The 19149-nt window shown below is 38.5% G+C and overlaps 2 protein-coding genes across 10 annotated transcripts in view; both read right to left on the reverse strand.

Annotated features, from left to right (window-relative positions):
* shroom1 (shroom family member 1) overlaps positions 1-12908 on the reverse strand; it is a 34438-nt gene extending 21530 nt beyond the window's left edge. For all 3 annotated transcript variants that reach the window (XM_038708076.1, XM_038708077.1, XM_038708075.1), the window contains exon 1: positions 12709-12908. The gene's annotated coding sequence lies outside the window, so the exon portion shown is untranslated. The remainder of the gene's footprint in view (positions 1-12708) is intronic.
* A 1433-nt stretch (positions 12909-14341) lies between these two features.
* The window catches only part of aff4 (AF4/FMR2 family, member 4), a 32976-nt gene continuing 28168 nt past the window's right edge, over positions 14342-19149 (reverse strand). For all 7 annotated transcript variants that reach the window (XM_038707700.1, XM_038707697.1, XM_038707702.1 and 4 more), the window contains one exon: positions 14342-18312. In XM_038707700.1, coding sequence (XP_038563628.1) covers positions 18185-18312 — 128 coding nt within the window. In that variant the 3' untranslated portion in view covers positions 14342-18184. The remainder of the gene's footprint in view (positions 18313-19149) is intronic.

Consider the following 19149-nt stretch of genomic DNA (forward strand, 5'->3'; position numbering starts at 1 on the left):
CAGCTTTATGGCTTAAAACAAAATATGCAAATCTAATTAAAAAAATTCTAATTTTCAGCTAATTATTTAATGCTGTTTATTTAACACAAACACACCTCTGGCCACAGAGAGTAGTCATTATGCAATGGCGTCAGTAGTCCTCCTGTTTCCAGTTGGACAAATAGTTTTTGTTCACATGCAACACTAGGCCTATCTGCTCTTAAATTCTACACGGTTTGTTTGAAATATTATCATTTATGCTCAAAAGGTTTTTGAGTACACATCTCTTGCATAACAGATATTTATCTGTGCAATGATCTCACCAGTCATCTATTGCCCTGTGCAGATGGCAGGTACCTAAGAGGAGGATAGTCTGCAGGACATTTCCTGGTAGAACAAACAACGGAAGATCCAGCAATAAAAAGCCGTGGGGTTACAGTCAACAAATCTGCGTAATGACTTGTTGCAGAGTGATATAAATTTAAAAGGAAAGTAGGGCTGCAACTATCGATCACTTTCATGATCACTTAATCTGATGATTATCCTTATGATTAATTGATTAATTGTTGTGGTCTAAGAAATGGCAAGTCCAATGTGATGTATTCAGATGTCTTGTTTGTCTGTCCAACAGTCAAAAAAGATATCTAGTTTACTATCATATTTGAGAGAACCTCGAACCCTTGAGTTTGTGCTATTTTTCCTTAAAAAAATACTTAAAAGTTTAATTGATTGTTAAAATAGTTGCAGATACATTTCCTGTTGATCAACTAATAATCGTAGATCCATCTACAAGCATATTTGGAGCGAAACAAGCTCAAATGTATCAGAAACACCTGCTAGAGTAAATCACTTTTTCTGAGCACTGCTCTATTGTGTTTTGCTTTTTAAATGTTCACGTCATATTTACTAAGACATCCTGATTGTTTCCTATCATGAGGCTTTATTATATCACAAGGACAAAGTTTTAGCTTCATTACATAATGAAATTAGATATTTAATCCTGTAGTGAGGAGAATATGCAAGAGAAGAAGTGCCAGATTAACATGCCACAGGCGATTTTGCAGAGATGCCTAAGCACCGATCATGAACGCATGAATTGCCGAAAAGCAATAGCACTGAATGACATAGCAGACCTTAGTTTTAGTTGTTCAATTCATCTGCCTTTACTAGGCCTTCTTCAGACAATCTTTTCATCCCTTTGGCTGCAGCAGATGGAAGCTATAGCCTTGGGTTATTCAGATATTGCACCAACATCTTTCATGGGAAAACACACTAAACTTTATCCCTATCCTTGCAGCCACACAAATCCTAAGTCTCTACATCAACACGCTATCCTATTCACTTTGAGAAATTCAGACTACATAATTAGAAGTGACCACAGAATGTAATGGAAGCCATACAGGGACTCGTTTTGAAGGGGGAAAAACCCATTCTGGTCTCCAAAAGTAAATACTGCACTTACTCTGCTGAAAAAAACTGCACACTGAGATTCAGGCATCAAGCAAAGTGACAGTACACCTGTCCAAACTAACACCCTTTACTTTTATTAAGGGCCTTGCATGCCCTGCAGGTGTTTTCTGTTACCTTCACTGATTAGAGTCCTGATCGGGAGAACGTCAATGGATCTGTGCTAGAAACTATGCAAGGTCATTGGACTCCATGCACAGACAATGCTGTGGCCACACTGGATTTTTCACAGAAGACATTTGGACATATCACAGAAGGAAAAGCCCGGCTGTGACTAATAAAAATGAATGATGACTGAATTCCATTTGGCTGCTTCGGTTTCAGGGTCCTGGTGTTAATCTTGCTGGCTCACAGTCACACTGTCATGGCTTACTGGGACACTTGAGCAGAACAGAACAATCATTAATAGTTATTAGTAACACCTGTGTTTTCCCTACTAAGTCAAAATGACCTAAAAGATGTAATTAATTTTGACACGCAAAATCACAAGGAAATAATAATATGAGCAGCTGCTTGTGATGAGAGCAAGGAAAGTGGCAGTGTTTAATGGCATGTTTGATAATAAGCTGTATGATTTACAACTCTGTGGAATGATGTTGTCTGCTAACCATGTTAGCTCCATCAGTTTAACCTTAAAACCCTGCCCACACCGTTTTGCCTCTGTCCTGCCTGTGTTTTGCCTCAGCATGCAGTAAGCACACCATTTTCAAGGCAGACATTTTGACTTGTTGCGAGAAGGGTCTATGATGCCTGGTGAAATCTGGTCGGAGAATGATGAGAGTATAACTTTGACCCACCCTGACACAGTCCTGAGAGGAGATCTTAATAAAATTATTAATAAAATCACCTGTGGAGTTATACCTAGGCAGGGCCTTTAAAGGAATAGTAAGACAGGCAAATATCTTAGCATAGCTTAGCGTAAAGACTGGAACGCAGAATCAGATAGCATTAGCTCAGTCCAAAGTAAAATAAAATCCACCTACCAGCACCTCAAAATCTATCCTAATTAACACGTTAAAACTTCTGTACGAAAATAGAAAAAAACATCACTCTCTGTTCGAAAACAAATTTTTTCAAAATGTTGAACAACTCCTTTAAAGCACTTCACACCAATAGCACACCGCCACTTGCGTTTGTAGAGTAGTTCTCACTTCTCAGGACACTTTGTTGATCAATGTTTAAACACTCTGTCTGATTGACTACACTTCTATTACTCTTCTACTATTTTATGTCCAGTTGCCCTTGATTTTAACGCACCCTGGATAACAATGAACTGGATGAGTGAGAATATTTACAAACATCTTCTATTGCACCTTTTGCTTTGAGTTTGGTGACCTACGTGGTTCTTGGCTTAGGCTTCACCCAACCTGAACCTGCAGCACTCTACCAGAAGAACTGAAAACACCTCCATGGGTTGATCAAAATACAATGAACACACACTCAAAAACTTAGCAGAATCCACATTGTGTTGATTCTTCTTCCAGTCGCAGATGCAGAAAATCTTTAACCAACACGTTGAGAAATTTCAGTCATGCGTGCATCCTTGTGGTCACTTTAATGGATGGCCAGCAGAATAACAAATCTCTTACTCCATAAACAGCGGCATGCACACAAATTCTACATAGTCAATGACATCAGTGAGAAAGGCTTACTGACGGCAGGAGGCATTCATGCGTGGAGCTCCTGCTGTTACATGGGCATGTCGGTGACATCATGTCTTGCAAGGAAGGAGAAACAGCAGAAAACAAAGTGAAATGTGAGGATAAATCAGATAAGGTGTGAGAAACCGGGTCACTGTCCACTATGGCGTGATGAAAGGGAACAGACATGCCTCTAATATGCGCTTTTATACCTACCAGGATGCTTTAAGAACATGAAAAGGACAGTCCAGGCACACAATATGCTGCCCTGTACAGCAGCAGCGGCAGGACAACAGGGAAACATTTGCTCACCAGTAATTTGAATTGCAAAAGAACCTGCCAGGCAGACAGAGACGCTGTGTGAGGGCGAACGCTTAACATTCACTTCCCCCACTGACCCCAATAAGGATGGCGCTGAAGTCAACAACAGATCTGAGCAAAGACGTATTCTTGATAAAGTACATTTTTATTTATGTGTTACTATTGTTATTTACTGTGACCTGCCCGGTCAGCCTAACAGACTCCAAAATGTCAGGGGAAATTAAGCAAAATAAAAAGTGGCCACCATTTTCAACATTTGTGCAAATTGTCAGGAGTACCCACCCTGACAGACCGAGCAGATACATCCAAGTGGAAGTGACAATCGTTAATTAAGCAGATGCAGATTTGGATTTCTTGTGAGTAAGTTAACAGGTGTTCTTGTATGCAGAAATATTCTTTCTCATATTACCGTTTTTTAAAATCCAGTCATTTATTGGCCTTGACAGCCCAGGATAAAGTTTCACTCAGTCTCTTTCTCCTCTATTTACACATCTGTCTCCCACTCATTCCCCAGACACAGACAAAGATTAAAGCAGGTGAGGGGTATACTGACAGCTTTCCTACAGAGAAAGACGAGTTTCAGTATTTGCAATTGGAGTTTCACCTGAGTTTCACTTTTCTAATTTACAGTCTGAGGGAAATATTGACTTCGCATTTATTTACCCGGTTTAGTTTCTTGTGAAACATCACTCTAAAACATACAAAAAAAGCTGGGGCAAATCAACTTATCACAGTTATGGGTCAGAGATCACTTCATGTCAGACTTTGGGTCTCTATTTGTCTAAACAAGAGCTTTCGGGAAATTTGCCCTGCGGACAGATGTTGAGTTAAACACCTACAATATTTTAACCGATTGGTCCAGAGCAGACCACAGCAAACATTTAGCTTCCTACCTTGTGAGGCACTATTTGACATGGAAAAAGCCCAAAGCACACAAAATAACAACAGATGGCTTGCTCACCTCTCTCAAGGTATCCTATTTCACCAAACCTGCCATTTCTGATGGCCTGAGCTTTCTGTTTTACCTGACCTGGTCAAATATCCTTGCTTACTGTTGGATCAAGCTCAATTTATTGCTTGAATTCATTTACAAACAACAATGATTCCAAGTTTTAGGCAGACTGTTTCTGACATAAATAAAACTCCCATACAAACATCACCAAATGTTATCCATAAGGACTACCTCAGCAGTAACAACAGACTCTCAACTACTCAAGATGACCCCTGACCAGGTGTTATTATTAAATGAACATCTCCGTATTGCCACAGAGCCTTTCTATCAACCATCACAAGTATAAACTTGGACCCCATAAAACATAGGGAAAGTTTGAGTAAGTTGGCTCTCTTTGAGCCAAACATCTGACAAACAAGGAATTTATTTCCTCCCTCCTGCTTCTCACCCTCTCAGTCTCCACATCAAGTCTACGAGGGAATTTTCCTGTAAAATGAACCTAGAATAAATTTGATTTAGTGGACAGCTTAGTGCCAGAAAAGCAAAAGTGCAGTTTTAAATTTTAAAGTGCAACAATCTCAACTTTCAAAATTTTCCTTAACGGCTTTTCCATGACCACATATGGTACTTAAACTAGTGCAGCTCACATCGGTAAATAGCAGTTATAATAATATCTACTTCCTTCAGCTTTGTTGTAGACAGAGAAAAAAATCTATCTGGCATTTAAGCACCAAAAGCTTTTGACATTTAATTAATCTGGACACTAAGGTGGACAAGTTAGCATTTTTCATTTGTCAGGCCATTCTGAAGCAGATGATCAATGTAACTCAGCCAACAATTTTCCCCTGAACAGGCTGATAAGTCTCTCAAACTGAGTAATCCTGGGTAAGCGCTTTTCCTCTAAGAAGTTTGCTTTATGCTGCAGAAAGCTATATAATGACAATAACGTAACAATGAAAAAGAAAATTATTATTTTATCCAGAATACAATAGTTCTTTGTTAGCTTGCAGCAGTATTACCATGTGGACTGTGATTCTGCAGTCATCCCACCTCTATATTGGTATATTTCATAACAGAACCCATGTCCAAGCTCTACTGAAAGAACAAATGTGTCTAATGAGCTGATAATTACAGAGTCCCACCTACACCTCAGGCTATAGACTTTAGGCTGTAGATGATCTCCCATTGTATCGACACCTCTGTAGACACGAAACGGATGGTTTTAACTTTTAATTGTCCTGCTTTTGAAACGGATCCAGTAACCTAATAGCACTGATCATCATGCTCAGGTGTCAAGTGATTTCTAATCGCCATTGTGTTTCGCAGCACTGAGTCTGCCACCGTGGTTGATTTGGGGGGGATTGATCACAATGGGTTCTTTTTTTACTGCTGGCAGCGGGGGGTTTGGGGGGGGGGCTGTAAAATGAATCACCCAGAGATTAAACTTCACCAGAAAACAGTGTAACACTCTTTAGACTTCGTAACCTGGTGGGGAAAAATGGCGTGGTAGTCAGAAGTGGTGCTGCCTGATTATATACGCATACGTATGACTACTGGGGGGAGATATAAGTCTTTCTGAGATTATAATTCGAGATATATATTAATAACTGTATGTCATGGCTAAATGTAATGTAATAATGTAATTTCTCTTGTGGCTTTTTCGCTTGTTCAGAAAGTAGATTATATGTCCAAATGGGAATCAATCCACACTGGATATTAAAAATTGCAAAATTGAAAACCCATGCATCTGAAGTCACTTTAAGGCTGCAACTTATCGCCATTATAGATGAATCTGACGTTTTGCGATTTTTCGATTGACTGTCCACTAAAAAAGCCTTTTAAAAATGCCTATCGCGGCTGTTCAGAGACCAAGGTGACATCTTCAAATGTCAAAGATGTTCAATTCAAAAGGACATAAAACAAAGACAACATGTCTTCTCATTTGAGAAGTTGAAACTGCAGAATGTTTGACATTTTGTTTTGCTAATTTTGTTTGCTGACTAATCGTATAAGCCCAAAATTACTTTAAATTCTCTCTTTTTATCTAATAACAAAAAATGTCCCAATATAATGGAGTCACAACCCAGGTGTCAACACACACACACACACACACACACACACACACACACACACACACACACACACACACACACACACACACACACACCACACACACACACACACACACACACACACACACACACACACGACATCAAGCCTCTACTTCCAGCCATGTTGTAAATGCCTCGTTTATTAGTATATCACAGCCATGTTACTGCGTCCGTGGCCGGTTCAAGTCTTAGTGACAACCCCTCACCCCACACCTTCTCATTAGGTGCTATGAAACCCGAGAAAGCCCTCTAGCAGGCCTGTTAGCACAGTGTATTATGGAGGTACAACACACACACACACTAGTCAATCTGCCTTCCTTTCTTCCTCTCTGTATGGGCCCCTTTATCTGATGCATCCGTGATTATCTCAACATCAACATTTAAAAACTTAAAAACTTTTAAACTCATCATCTCTTATCAGTGTAGTGATGTTCTTGGATTTCAGTCAAGCAGCGTGGTTTAGATTTGGACTGATATAGTTATTTGTTTTGCTTTCTGCAGGTGCCGTTATTTTCATTGTTCTACCATAGTGGTTACTCATGCTAACTTAACAAAATGTTGTTGATGCTGGGAAATGATAAAATGCATTCTTTTCTGCGCATCAGCAGAGGAGAATCCTAACCACTGACTGTAGAATATCACTTTCACTTCAATTTTAATGATGACTGAGTAATAATAACTGACTTGAATCAGTAATAGAGAGAAAAGAATACAATTTTAAAAATCTGAAAACATTACTTTTTATAATGCAGAAATAAAACTCCTATATAAAATCTCCTAAAAGGTACCAAGTGGACTTTTAGACCTGTAGTAGTACTACAGAGCAGGTTTTTAATTAGCCAATCCCCCTTTTGTTTGATTCACACTTGTACATGGGTGGCACGATACAAAGTCCTGCCAATCTTTTCACATGATTCATTCAAGGTGGTGGTAATGCGCCTGAATTCGCAGCGATGTGCCAGCAAAGGCAGGGGAGGAAAATACTGCTAGCTAAACATTGATGTAAACAATGCAGGCTTCAAAATATTTTATAAGGAAGAAAATGCATTCAACACATTTGTTAGAGCTTACCTACAAGGTAAGGTAATACTGACTGTAAACATTAGGCTTTTAAAGATTTATGTTGATTGCTTCTGCAGTGTGTTGCTGCTACGACAATTGTATTTTATGTCTACATTTTCCCCCCAAAAAGTAGGGAAACGGAGTAGAACATCCTTTTGTAAGCTGCCTATACAAAAAGATCCCTCACAAACCAAACACATCCATATCCACATGATATATGACACTGCCACATCCCAGTGAGGGTCCTGTAGGGTCATACAATAGTGTAGGTGTGGTCCTGTCAGATAACCAGAACAGGCAGGCAGACAAACATAACCATACACACTTTCCAGCCTGCCCCCAGGGGGTCTCGTGTCAGCCATTTGTCACCTTCTTGTCCATCTGCACTATAGGACCCGAAGAGGCCTCTCTGTTCCACTGACAAAAGAGGGAGGATCTGACAATAACTCACAACTGCACACCAGTGAATGGTCAAACCCAGGTAAAAAAAGAGAAAAAGGCAACAACTGAAGAGAAGACACTAAATAAAAAGGTGGGGAAAGAGAGCTGGAAAGGCTGTGAATGTCTGAGTGTGTCGGATGGCGTTGGTTTTGCCTATGTTCCCCACACACAAGAAATCAATCCATGCGCTTCCTGTCTTGGTTATCTCTACAAGGAGGACACCTGCTATGTCAGAGGAGGAGGAAAAGTGTGCACCCAGACTCGACTTGTTCCATGCAGGTGCTGGTAAAAATAAAGAATATATCCACAACCTTCAAATAACCTACTGACAGCAACAAATTAAACCAACTTAACTGGGGGGCAGGAAGGGGTGTGTGCTCTCTAGGCACCTCACTATACAATTACTATTCAAAAGGCTACGATGCGATACTAAAACGATTGTGGATACATCTTTTTTTCCTACACAGGATGTGTTTTTTCTCACTGTGTGACTACTTGGTACTTTTAGAGTAAAGTATTTGTAATGATCCAACCAATTAGGTAGAAAATATATGTGGCTAATTAACATTACTTACAATAAATTTAGCAAACATTACATAGAAGCCAAAAAACATACTGTTCGCGTTTCTGCTCAGCTTCCAGACTAGAGTCTGAATCCCAGGGGAGATGTTTGCTAGCACTATACGCCTTCACTTTTCCAGTAGTTGGGGAAACAACAGACAGACTTTTATTAACAGACACACTGTGACCTACACTGTACACTGCCAGACTGACAATTGCTAATCTTTTCCTCTGATCGGCAAGCTTTCACCATCAACTTTGTCTGTCTGCTGTTTGGTACAGGGGAGTTCAGTAGGGTTTTTAGAGCTTTTTTTGTAAATAAAAATAACGCTGATGACAGTGGTGAGATTCAACAGTCAAGCTGCAGACCAGAGAAATCCAAAACAATGACCTGAAAAGTGCTAAATCACTCCGTAGAGTTGAGGGACACTGCAGAGTTAGATAGGTCCCATGCCAATCCAAAATGAAAAATGTTTTGTCACCATCAGAAAGTTAGCCCAGATACAGCATATACTGTGATGAAATGTTAAGAATTGATCATTGATTACCATCTACTTGTAGCCAGGAAGTTTAATTTAAAAAAAACATTCCACCCTTGGCCATAATTCTCATAAAAGTATTCAAATTTACGAAAGCCAGCACACATTAAATGACTGCTAGGCCTACTCATGTGGTAACCAACTATCTTTCATTTTGATTAACAGACTTCAGAGAAAGCCTTTCTAGACAATACAGATGCAGAGGTAACTTCTATACAAACACCATAATCCGTAGGAGCCTTTACGGTGATTTTGGACATGATGGTGATGCCAAAAGTTCTGACTACCACCTTCAAAAGGTTTTATTTCTGTAATGGCAATTACCCAAAATACAGCTCATCGATTAGCTCAAGACAATAATGTAATGTTTAAGTATTATTTACTTACTGCTGCTTTCATCCTGATTATGGGTAAAGCTATTTAACATCAAGGTATTTACGTATTAATGTTTCCATTCGCAACACGCCTGCTAGTTACACCGACCTCTGATTTTTTCTTTCTTTCTATTATTTCATATTACTTATTAATCCTGTGGGGAAATTTTAACTTGAATATGGCATCTTAAGCAGGCTTCTCTCTTCCTCTTCTGTGCTCTTACTCAGATACTCAACAGAATCAAATCATTCACCCTGATCTGCTATCAATGTTTGAAGAGACCTTCCTTGTTGTTACTGTATTAATGTCACACAACCTAGCTGACCTGAATACCAGTATGTAACAATCATTCTCTCATGCATCCATCATTTTGTCAACTTTTTCCACTGTGATTATTTTCAAAATGGAGCATGACCTCAGGATGACTTTCACAAACCAGAACACCACACATTATGTTAACGAGCCTCCATGATCACTACAGTTGAATTGATTATGTTATAGTATCACCATGATGTAACAAAGTAGTAAAATATACTTCAAGTCCTGAGCTTATCTCTAAAATCTCCAATATGTCATTCTGAATAGTCTGACTTTATTACCTATTACGAATTGATGGACTGATGGTCAACTCTTCCATTCTTACCAAGACACTTCATATCAAAACCTGTTGGTACCTGATCACAACAGGTGATTTATATTGAAAATCTATATCACATGTTGGTGGTTCACATTTAATATCATTACAAATCCTATCTTGTACCTGATTACAGTGAGTCTCAGTCAGTCATTTCACCATTAAATAAACACTATTGAATTCCCAATCCCTTTGAATGAGTCATACATCGGCCTCTTTCCTTAAAGCATTTTCTCCCCTCTGAAACAAACAATGCCAGTGAAAGCCTCACATCATGCAGGTACAAAGGAAGAAGTGGAATTACAACAAAATCACACTCCCATTACGGGAAAATGTTAACAATACGGGGAAAAAATAACAGAAACCAACTAGCAGTTATCTGATTTACAACTCTAACACGTTCCTGCTACATCCTTGTTTATTATTTCACCCTGACCCCCTTCATTTCAAAGAAATAGCATACAGAGTGATGATGATTTTGGCTAGTTACAGAGGCAGTAGGTACGTTGATAAAGATTTCTCTACCTTTCAGCTGCTTTGTTTCAGGACTATCATTAGCTTTTTAAATCTGACATCAAGTATCAGTTTTAATCCTACAATTTCACCTGAATCATGTTCAGCAACATATTCACAAACTAAGTTTTTACTATGTCATTACTTTTGATTTCTGCCTCCACAAAGTTGCTTATTGCTACGGAAACAATCTGATATGAGTCAAACAATACCCACATAGCCAAACCAGTTAGCTCATCCTTGCAGAGGTGGGCTGTTTAAAAGGTCACTAAAAAAATGTCAACATCCAAGTCAAAACCACACACACGCAAACACACACAAAAGAGTAATTTTCCACTGTTCAACAAATGACAAGCCTCAACAAGGCAAACAATAAACTAGTACTATTTTGAACCTGTGTATACTATATTTTCGTGTGAGATTCATGTATTGTTACAGCAGCATGACCAAGTTATGTCTGAAATGACTGCACTACAGGCCTACACATTTATTCTATGTTGTTGAACTTCTTTTTCTTGCAGCACACCAATGATACAGTGCACACATTTTGTTGTTACCTTAGAGGGAGAGGGAGTGCACAAAAGACAGAGAAAGAGCTCATGTTTCAGGGTAAGTTTACATGTATGACCTGTGGCTTTATGACCCCTACTCTTATTTTACAGCCGTTGCCTTTATGTTTGCGTCTGTCTTTTGTTTCTGGGTTCCTTTCTTCTTTAATCTTGCTGCAGAAACACACAGCACCACTCATACAACCACCTGTATGCAACAATTACCAAACGTGTGTGCTGCCAAATGCTTGCATGGTTTGGCTTTGTGTCAAAATATCACACAGAGTGTCGCCAAGTCAGGACTTAATCTGACTAGTTTAACCATCCATTGGCGCATGACTATCCAAGCAACGCAACTTTAGATGACTTTTGGATCAACAGGTGTTTACGTGGGAACATAAGTGTAGAAGGTGGATGCATTGCTTTTGGGTTGTCTTGCCTCAGCCTCTTGTCTCTGTGCACACATAAGTTGCTGTGTTTGTGCAGCTGAGTCGCTTGTCTTTGTGTGCTTATATATGCATCCATTACACCTACATGCACGTGTACTATGCACTGACATCTCTGAAAGGGTCTCTTTGCAGCCACCAGGTCAGACTCTGTGGGTGCAGTGGAGTCGAGGCGGGTCAGCGGCCTGAGCGGGGCATCCAGCAGCAGCGCACAGAGAGGCCAGTGTGCTCCTCCTGCTCCCACCATCTGACCAACGCACCGCATGAGTGCTTCAATTTCAGCCACAGCACAAAACACCAGTGTCTGGTTTCCACCAAAGCCACCCTGCCACAGCCATGGCGCCTTTTGTTTCCAGTTTAAATAAAACATTGTCCAGTCATTTAGGTAGAAAGGCCCTCCTGTGCATAATTCAGGGCCAGGTATCAATTTGAGGCAAGCAGATAAGGTTAAGGTAGGAAAACACTATGTTGTTTTCGCAATACTGCCAAACAACAGATATTGAATAAGTAATGTACAACACAGAGAAAATGAAAATGGCAATTAAATGAAAACAGTGGTTTGGGTTGCTGTCTGTCTTCAGTCCATACAATCCATTACAGGGCTGCAACTAACCATAGTTTTCAGCATCTAACGTTATTCATCTGTCAGCAGCTTTTACAGAGCCCAATGTGATGAAAATTTGCTTCTAACAGTCCAAAACCCCAGAGATATTTAGGACTAAAAAATATCAACTAAATGTTTCAGCACTAATTTATTCTAAACTACAGTCTTGAGAAGAACCTAACATGCAGTACAGACGGAAAAACTAAAAAGCCACACAGGTGAGAAAGGCAAATATCACTTTTAGGATATAAAAACAGATACAACTAATAAAACTAAAGGACTAACGTTAGAGCAGTGGCAGCACATAAAATGACAACGTTTCTTTAACCCAGACATGCACAACTTTTACAAACACCACCTATAAAGATCAAAATAAAAACTTTGCGTTCCAAAAAGTTATCCTGAATATTTTCACAAGAAATAATAACCCACAGGTTGACAGTTGACAACCGAAACTGAGCAGCCACAGCGATACTAGATGCACCTGCTGTGCTACCAAAGTCCTCTTCACTTACCTGCTTATTCACTTCCCGTTTTTCAAGTTGTTAGTCCTTGTTTCTCTCTGATGTGTTTCCTCTTCTCGAAAGAGTAACAGGTGGGCGAAATTCACTTTGAGTGGGTGTGTGTGTGTGTGTGTGTTTGTGGCTGCCTTGCGTGTGCCTCGCATCCACCGGTAATGAGCTTTCCTTTTCCTTCCCTCGCAGTTAGCTTACCTTATTCCCTGGAGGGGAGAAGCGGATGAAAGGTAATAGAGGACCACGTAGACCAATCAGAGGTGGCGGAAGGCGGGCACTTTGGGAATACTCGACACCTTATTGGGCAGTCCGTGTTAATGGCGGAACAGTGCATTTCTGTGTATTGTTTTGATGTTCTTCATTTCCCTGAAAAGAGGCAGAAGCTAACAGTGACATTTTTCTGCTATGCAGACCAAGACATGTAATGTAAGTGAATAGTAGTTTATCAAATTAAATATTCACACTGTCATCTTTCATATATGATAACTAAGTAAAAACTGACAAAAAACAAAACTCAAAAGAAAATGTGAAAAGACAAACTGGCCAAGAGAAAACATCACCGTCTACATAAGAGTTAATGCTCTCAGGGTAGCGCAATGTGGATTGAAAGGAGCTAATCATTTGTAAGAGGCTCTGCGATGCAAAGCTATATAAACTACTTTGAATACCTTTGTTTCATGCACATGATTAACTAAGCACCATTTATTGCTTATTGAAATAGACAAACAACTGAGGCTGCACTGTTTGGATGATTCTGGATAGGGTAGAAGAACAAAATATGATATCTTCTAGGCCAGAAGTTTGTCTGAGACTGCGGGCCTCCCCTGAAACAAAGCTTGGGAAACGCTCACACTGTTCTAGACCACCAATATTCAATAATTTTGTTTCATCCAGCTGGCAATGTTTGCTATTAAAACGGAGATTTAAGGGACATGTTAGATTTACAATTTAAATTAGGGCATGTTATAATCACATAGGTGTCACCTAGTTATTTGAAGAGAAGCATTATTCATAAAAATATATATTAATAAAAAAAAGTGCAATAATTATTTTCTCCTTGTACATTTTTTCCACAATCTTTTAACTATCACTCTGACCTTGAAGTCATCTACCATATTGGTGGATCTTTATTTATTTAGTTTTTTTTGCAAATAACTGTAGCCGGCTTCCTTTCTTTCTAGATTACAATCCAGAAAGCCTTCACAACAGGACAATTAAGCACTCAATGTCACCCGCCTCCCTGTTCACAATGTCATTATTGCAGTTTAAGTGATAGTATTGCAATAATAATGTAAATATGTACGATTGCACTGACAATCAAGCGATCATAATGCTGAAATTGATAGGATGACAGCAATGACAATAGCGACTGGTGACCACTTGGTGGCAACTTATTCACAGAGAACTGAAACACAGCTGGGCCTGTTAAACAGCAGCTGTCTTGAGTTTTAAGTAGTCACTATATGGGATGGGTTGTAAATCAAACCTATCAGTTGTATGTAACTAAGCACATTTACTTAAACACAATTTTAAATGTTAAGAAATGAGATGCATGCATCAACTGCTTATATCACTATTGCTTTCTATTAAGCTGATTATCTTGTGCTGCTAAAATAAGATGGGTAACACTCCATTAACCATATCCATATATATTTTATTCTCATTACGGCAAAATACAAAGAATATTCAGGACAGACTCTCATTAGTCACAATTAATACTCACTTCACAAGAATGCTTTTAAATTACATAACCTAAGTTTGAAGATCAAACTCAATGGAGTACCTTTAATCATATTGCATCCATCATATATAGTATCTCTATCATCAGTTCTCTTAAAACTAATCCAATTTTGACTATTGTACATAGTGTATGCTGCTGGTCTCACTTTAGAGACGACTTTTAGAAAAAAGGTGTTATACAACATACTGTATAAACTGCTACAACTGGTTTGACCTGTAGAGAAATACCTCTGTTTCAAAAGACATGTTGGACCAATTGTTCAAAAGGAACAAGTAGTAAATACATCTCTCCCATGAAGACGAGACAGACATGGTTTTACATAACAGGCTGTACACACCATCCATCCATCTCATAAGATCAACAATATAATATCATGAAAAGTACACGCCTCCATATCAAATACAGAGAAGACAAAATATTCGCACTTGGATCTAGAGACATTAATGATTATGTGGCGACCATGATACTGAGAGACAGTGAAGCAGGACACAAAAAATACGAGCACGGTAAGAAAAAGGACTGAGAAATCAATTTGATATACAGTGTTCAGAGACTGGGATGTCATCTGTAACAGCTTAAAAGAAGAGAATACAACAGCCCACAGAGAAGGGGGGGAAAAAATGTGCATAAAGTATCTCACAATTGTATTTACAGCATTTTTAAATTTCAATAAAAATGTCAACCTGTAGTAGAAATTCACCCTTAAAGAAATGTTATATTTACAATTTATACATTTGTATTTAAATAGAAACATGCAAGTGTTAACATCTTCCTACTGAAAGTCAAAAAACAAAAAAAACCTCATCTTACCCTGGATTCGTTCAAGTTAGAATTAATATTAATACTACTTACAATGAAATCTCATGAACAACCCGATACATTTACATCTTGCTATTTCATAAATTGGTACTCCTTAAAATGGCAAAATAGAAAAAAACATTAAGCAAAGGGGCAGAAAAATAAATAAGTGAGAGTAGCAAACTGTTAAAAATCAATCTAATGCTAAATTTTGTACATTTGACTACAATATAGTGTAGGGAACACCAGGCGCGGACCTGTACTTACAAAGTGTACCAGTGTATGAAGACATTGACTGGGCTGGCAAAACCCACAGAGGAATTCCTATGAGAAAAGTGGCCTCCAGCTTTAAGTACAAAATGGCTCAAGCCATCTGTGTTTGGTTATAAAAAACAGATCTATATATACATATATACTAAACCAGTACACAAAATTGCAAAAGCTAAAGGCATTGGACACTTGAGTTAAACAGGTTTCTCACTGAGGCGGGGGAGGGGGGGGGGGTCCCAAGCCTAAAAATCAGATCTTTTTTGTAAAAATCCTGCATAGATTAAAATAATACCTCCGCTGACTTTCTCTTTTTTCAAGTGCAAGAGGAAATAACAGTATCCCCTCCTACAATAAAGGCCAGGGAGCCAGTGAAGGAAAAAAATAAAATACAGAAAACACACAAAAAGGTCAAACATGGGCCAAATAGTAATTCTTAAGATTTGTCTTGAGATTAAAAAAAGTTTAAGATGGACAATACACCAAACTTCTATTTGAAAATAGTAGAAAAGTGCCAGAAAGTTACAGACTACCAAAAGTCATGAATTTTCTGGTACTTCTACGCTTTAGCAAACTCATTGGCCATAAATTAAAACAAAAATCAACCAATAAAAAGTTTCCATGAATGCTATTTGGCCCAGGTTTTAAATATTTCCAGCATGTTTTAGTGGGAAGTGTGCTAAAAAAAATAAAATAAAAATGCAGACAAAAAAAGCATAGTCCTTCATGACACTGAAGATTAACACCCAAATGTCAACTGAAATCTTGGGTGAAATGTTAACATCTTCATTCAAAACCACGGCCATCCACATTTCCCTTCATGACAACCAGTAATATTAAATATCCAACAGAAATGTTCATATCTGGACAGCTGGCACATGCCGTTACTCTGTCGTCTTTACCCCGCCTCCTGTACCACATTAACAACACGTGGCTAACACATATCTTAGCTACGTCGTGTAATGTAAGAATGATTAAGATTTTAAAATTTAAATAGGAACAGTTAGATATACAAATACTTTGCATCTTATAACCCTTGTTCAACCCTGTTTTACAAGTATGCATTTGAAAAGTTATACTTCTTGGCCAAAAAAGGAGGAAAAAAAAAAAAAGAGCTTGGTATATAAATAAAATCTTTATTGGCCGTTATACTTCTTTTTTTGAAATATATAATCATAGATTTAAACTCTGTTCTATAAATGCAACACTGCTAATCTGCATCATTGATGACTAACTCTCTAAAGAACTTTCCTTTCAGACAAATTTGCTTTTGTTGTGCCAAATTAGTGGTCACTCAGGCCCAGCTTTTATAAACTGCAATGTGAATAACTGCATTGTATACGAGGAGACGACTTCAATACTTAAGACACTCCCTGCTGATCCATAGAAAAATACACTCTCAGCAAACAAGGGGATCAAAAAAAGAATAACACTGTCTGGAAGTGACTCATCCTAGAGAAAACTTCTCAGCAAACAATGTGTAAAAACATTTCATAGGAAGAGACTTGTACTCTGGAGCTTCAAAGACAGCAAATCTCTTAGAGAGAACGTTAATATGATCAATTTTATTATTAAGTCCAAGAGATTAAAATCCCTTCTCTAGCAGCCCCTAGAGACTATGCTGCTCCTTGCATCAAACCGGACCAGAGTGGTTTGAACAAACTCACCAAAATTTGATTTTCTAGCAGGACTGAAAGAAGCTCATGCCTCTGGAAATGTGTGTGTGTCAGAAGTATTAATCTGCTGTGCACAGTAGCCCTTCCTACAGTCTTTAAATCATGTGGGCATGCTCCACGATTAACCTTTCGCGAATAGACATTGAAGGAAAGATCAAAATCAAGATGGCGTAACATAGCAGCTCATCTTGCTCATCTAATGTCTAAATTGTCAAATGCTTAGACAGGACCTGACTTAAAACTGAAATAAAAAAACAATTGTTGTCCAGATTCCATTAACTGCTAAATGTTTAAAAATGCATTAGATGAGTTTCAGCGACAGAAAAAAAAATACAGGGAAAATAAAACAATTATTCAGATATGATGTGTTTGTTTTCCTGTAGCTCACATACAAGGCACACAAATGATAAAGAGAAACCTTCGTTTTAAAGCACCTTTGGTGTTTATGGGAGGTACTTTGGTGAAACAAAGTAAAAGAAAAAGTTAAAAGCCAAAGTAGCCTAAAAAAAACCAACAAAAAAACGCATTTTTAAGTGTATTCATCAAATAATTCACCCAGCACTTCCATGCCAAATAGATAGAAACATGGCCTTCAAAGATTTTGTAAGAATGCCGATATATGACGCGCGGCAATAAGCTTTTTTTTGTTCCTGTGCTGCAGTTCTGATGCTTCTCCCTGTGTGGTGCTGTCGACGTTGTGAGATGCTCTAAATTGCTCAGTGTTTTTGGCAAGCTGGTGTAGGAAATGGACACAGTGTTGAAAATATGTCTGAGAAGTTCATCGTGTGTGTGTGTCTGTGTGTACATGGAGGACCAGAGGTGGACTGTGTGTGCATACAGTACATAATTGTGTGTCTGTCTGTCTGTGAGGGCATACTTGTGTCTTTGAGCACATGTTGCTGAACACAAGAGGCTGAGGTGTGGCTGTGTTTGTGGGAGGGGGGCAGGGGTGGGTGTGTGAGAGTGGAAGCAGTGCGCAGGCAGCGATTCCTCGCTAGGGAATAAGCTTTGCGTCCAGGCGCAGCCAGTGGAGGCCCTGGCGTGTGTAACGCACCAGTTCTGTCATGCTGCTGGTGTTGAAGATCAGAGGACCCATCACCTTGTCCAACTCCAAGAAGAACTCTGGGAAAACAAAGACACAGCGTCAGTTTAAAAGCCAATGATATAAGGTTCAACGTGGGATAAGCAAGATCACTTTATGCGTTCACAAAAGGACAGAAAATGAAAATAGTTTAAAAACAATATCCGAGAGCCTAAGATGATGTCTTAATGTTTATGACCAACAGTCAAAAACCCAAATTTACATTAGTAGAACAGGAAAAAACAGCACATTTCCATAAATTCTAACATTTAAGAATTAGAGCATATCTGATATTGTTGTTTTATATGACTTTTAAACAATTAATCAGCTATAAAAATTGTTGTAAAGTTCCTGTTGAACTAATTGTTTCAGCTCTTAAGTGCTCATGACTACAAACAATTTAGTTCATTCTTACTTTATTAGACAGTGTACAGTTGAAAGATAACAAGGGAAGACACTCAACTACAGTCTCGATTAAATAGTCAGTCTGTACTCAATTTTAAAACTAAAAGTGCTGGGGTTTTAGGCTACTTTCTATCTATTCACATTAGCCTGCACAATGGTGGAACAGTACAACAAGTTGTTAGAAACAAACAAAAAAAAAAATCTCTTACTCAAGTGATAAAAAGCAAACGATAATGCTAAAATATTAAGTGACCCTAGTAGGTGTACTGCCATGCTTCAGCTATGTACAAGGTTGTTTATTAGTCATTATACAGAACAAGACTGTAGACTATGTTTTCAAAGGCTAAAATAATACAGGTTGGAGGGATGACTTGACTACAAAATAAAACTAACACACTTACTTTCTCAGTATCACGTTTATTGCCAAGTACACATTAAAGGAATTTGCTTTGGTATATCAAGAACTTTAGTAC

The sequence above is a fragment of the Micropterus salmoides genome, unplaced genomic scaffold (genome assembly GCF_014851395.1).
Source record: "Micropterus salmoides isolate LMB-PRFRI ecotype aquatic unplaced genomic scaffold, ASM1485139v1 Ms_hic_scaffold_9, whole genome shotgun sequence".
Lineage (NCBI taxonomy): Eukaryota > Metazoa > Chordata > Actinopteri > Centrarchiformes > Centrarchidae > Micropterus > Micropterus salmoides.